The sequence below is a fragment of the Rhagoletis pomonella genome, unplaced genomic scaffold, assembly GCF_013731165.1.
Source record: "Rhagoletis pomonella isolate Grant_MI unplaced genomic scaffold, Rhpom_1.0 Rhpom_scaffold_02215, whole genome shotgun sequence".
Taxonomy (NCBI): Eukaryota; Metazoa; Arthropoda; class Insecta; order Diptera; family Tephritidae; genus Rhagoletis; species Rhagoletis pomonella.
This window is the reverse complement of record NW_023460769.1, coordinates 1-3,242: the sequence shown is the minus strand read 5'-3', so window position 1 is coordinate 3,242 and position 3,242 is coordinate 1. Positions and strand designations below refer to the sequence as shown.

General features: G+C 34.5%; 1 protein-coding gene across 1 annotated transcript in view; it reads left to right on the top strand.

The window, feature by feature from the left end:
* Window positions 1-2,990, top strand: part of LOC118753211 — a 27,645-nt gene extending 24,655 nt beyond the window's left edge. The window contains exon 2 of the mRNA XM_036488086.1: window positions 2,224-2,990. Coding sequence (XP_036343979.1) covers window positions 2,224-2,766 — 543 coding nt within the window. The 3' untranslated portion in view covers window positions 2,767-2,990. The remainder of the gene's footprint in view (window positions 1-2,223) is intronic.
* Window positions 2,991-3,242: the final 252 nt, after the last annotated feature.

Sequence of the window (3,242 nt, the reverse complement as noted above, 5' to 3'; positions counted from 1 at the left end):
TTATTAAATTTATTTTTAAATTTTACTGACATCTCAGTGGCTTTAAAATCGCGGTTATTATTTGCAGAATTATTATTTGCAGAAAAAAATTTGCCGCAATGCATCTAGACAAAAGCAAAAATCAAATCAATATCAAATCATTTTCAAACATTTGACATTTGATAAAGGCTTTGATTTCAAATCATTCTCAAATGTATATCAAACCTAATTGTTTGCTGGGATGGCTCTCGCCTGGTGTTCAGCCATGAAGTTCCTGGCCCAGATTTTTGAGTCGAGCTCTTCTGCGGTCAGTTCTTCAGCTTTCTTGTCCCTCAGTCTCTCCAGGATCCTGAAGGCTGTCCGTCTGGTACGATAGTACCTTTCTGATGCACTAATGTGCTTCTGGAAATGGCTACTGCCCAGGGCAACATAAGTGCCAGAATGCGCACCTCAGAGGCCGCTGGCTTAGCCATGCCAGATATGTCAGTTTTAATGTGCAGTACTTCGGTATACTTCGTAAGCATTAGTCATCAAAGCACGTGTACGGGCTACTCAATCGTTATGAGCTAAAATGTTTTCTGTATTGATTTATATTTGTAAATATTGTTTATTTTTTACTTTTGTTAAATACAAACTGTTCTGAAAAAAGTATCCTTTGATTCAAAAAAATTTAGTGCTTCTAGTGTGGTAAAACGCTTTTTTGCCAAGTGTTGGTGCTTTTAGAAACTCAAAAGTTGGCAACACTGGGCACAGATATTTTATAATGCCCTTACTTGGTCATTATATTTTGTGTCATTTAATGCCTAGCTGCCATGAACAACAACTTCTCATAAAAATACAATCACCGTTCGGAGTCGGCGTAAAACTGTAGGTCCCTCCCTTTGTGTGACAACATCAAGGCGCATGCCACAAATCGGAGGAGAAGATGGCCAAACACTAACATATGTATAAGCGACAATCTATTATTATTATTATAATGCCTAGTGGAAATCCGGCACCTAGGCCTGATAGTTTCAGAGAAGTTAATTTATAAATCCAGATTTTGTTTTTTTTTGCGAAAAAATGAAAAAAAAAATCAAAATTTAACAGGGAAAAGCTTTAAAAACAAGTAATTTTTAAGCAAAAACCAAAACGGGCTTCGATTCTCATATTAAAAGTTAAGATTATCGTTTAATTTAGTATGGGACCACCCCTGAGGTAACACCTTTCTCTCTCTCTCTCGGTTAACGACGTCCACAGTTATTTGGTAGCATACATGCATACAAAAAAATGAATAAACGAATTGATAACCTCCTTTTTGTGAAGTCGGTTAATAACAGTTTATGTGTAATTTTTTTTATTTACAAAAAAATTAAGCTACTAATGAAGAAAACCGATGGCTAAATAATAACTGTGTTTATATAATTGTGTTAGCGTCTGGTCTCTTACAAACAAATTAAGCTAATAATGAAGAAAACCGATGGCTAAATAAAAAAGGAATGAGCGGTCTAATGAAAATGCTTGGGGATCTTTTGTAGGAAATATAAGCAGGAAAGTGTGTACATGGCGTATGAACAACATTCTTTCCTGCTAATTTTTCATACAAAAAATCTTTACGCGTTTTCAGTTGACCACTCATTCCTTATTTATTTGTCCATCGATTTTCTTCTGTACTAGTTTGATTTTTGTTTGAAACAGAGCAAGCAGGCTTTAAAACAATTAAAAAAAACTGACACAGAATGTGTTTTTTTTTTATTTTTTCCCCGTTAAAGTTTGATTTTTTTTAATTATTGCATAAATAAAACAATATCTGGAATTATTAATTAATTTCTCAGAAACCATCCGGCTTATCGAAAAGTGATGTATGTACATACCGTTTATGAAGAATTTTATAAGTTCTCCTGAGCCGTATTTCGTATTAAAATTATTAAATTGGTTCGCAAGATATACGTGATTAAGTGGAATCACTGCATAAATAAAACAAAAAATCTGGAACTATTAGTTAATTTCTCAGAAACCACCCGACTTATCGAAAAGTGATGTACGTACGGTTTATGGAGAATTTTGTGAGTTCTCCTGAGTCGTATTGCGCATTAAAATTATTAAATTGGTTCGCAAGATATACGTGATTAAGTGGAATCACTTTTTGTTTTAAGCTGAATAACGGTAACTTAAAAATATCGCAAAAAATTATCCACCACTCGTGTAACATTTCATACATTCTTCAATGCAAAATTTTAAAATATTATTTTTTCATATTTACAGAAATCCTGGTCAAATATTATCGACCCTCATTTAGCACAGTGTACCGCGAATTTCCTTTTTAAACTGGTTGGACAAGTGACTCCCGTTATATCATTAGACCGATATGCTGAACCTTATTACATTGTAGAGAGAGGCGCAATTGATGATAAAGTGAATTTTCTGGCCACATCATTGGAACAAAGCGACACAAATCAATTTACAATTAAGGAACTGGAATATGTAAGAATATATGTATATCTATTCCACTTATTTGGGACTATTACCAAATCTATTGTACAAAATCCTCGATTCCGAATGATGGCTGTGGTGATGGTGTGGAAAATTTGCTATTTTCTGCATGATGATCAATTCTCTTTGAATGCTGCGAGACTAGTTGCATCGAATGTAGGCAAAATCCTATTGGAATTTTACTACAACGTATGGATACTAACGTTTGGGCTGAAAAAAGTGGACCACTCTTGTTTGCAAGATGGCGATTCTTTAACTCCCCGAGTCCCGCAAATCAAGTTTAATATTCTCTTCGGCTGGCCTTATAGTTTTTAAAAAGAATTGACCACCGTGCAACAAATTGTCAGGATTTCGTAATTTCAGGAGTCCCGAGCCCTTTTTAGTCTCGAAATCCTGGGATCAAGCCCTCGAGATCCCGGGGACTCGGGATATAATTTAATCTACGACCAAATTAAAATAGATCGAAATTCAGACACTGTAATGCCATGAAATAATTATAAAATTGCAACCCTACAAGCAATCAAATAATACATACATACAGTGACGAGCAAAACTGTAACATGGTGTAACACATTTTATTTCAGCCACCGCTATCTTTCCAAGTTCTAACGACATTCATACTTTTGTTGTATATTCTTATTGGTACACCTGTACTTCCCCTCTCATAACGAATTGAAGTCAATCCAACAACAATAATAAAACCAGCAGACAAAAATGTAAATTAAGGCATATGTTACAGTTTTGCTCTTATATAGTTTTAACCACTTTTTGACAATTTTCACGAAAAAAAA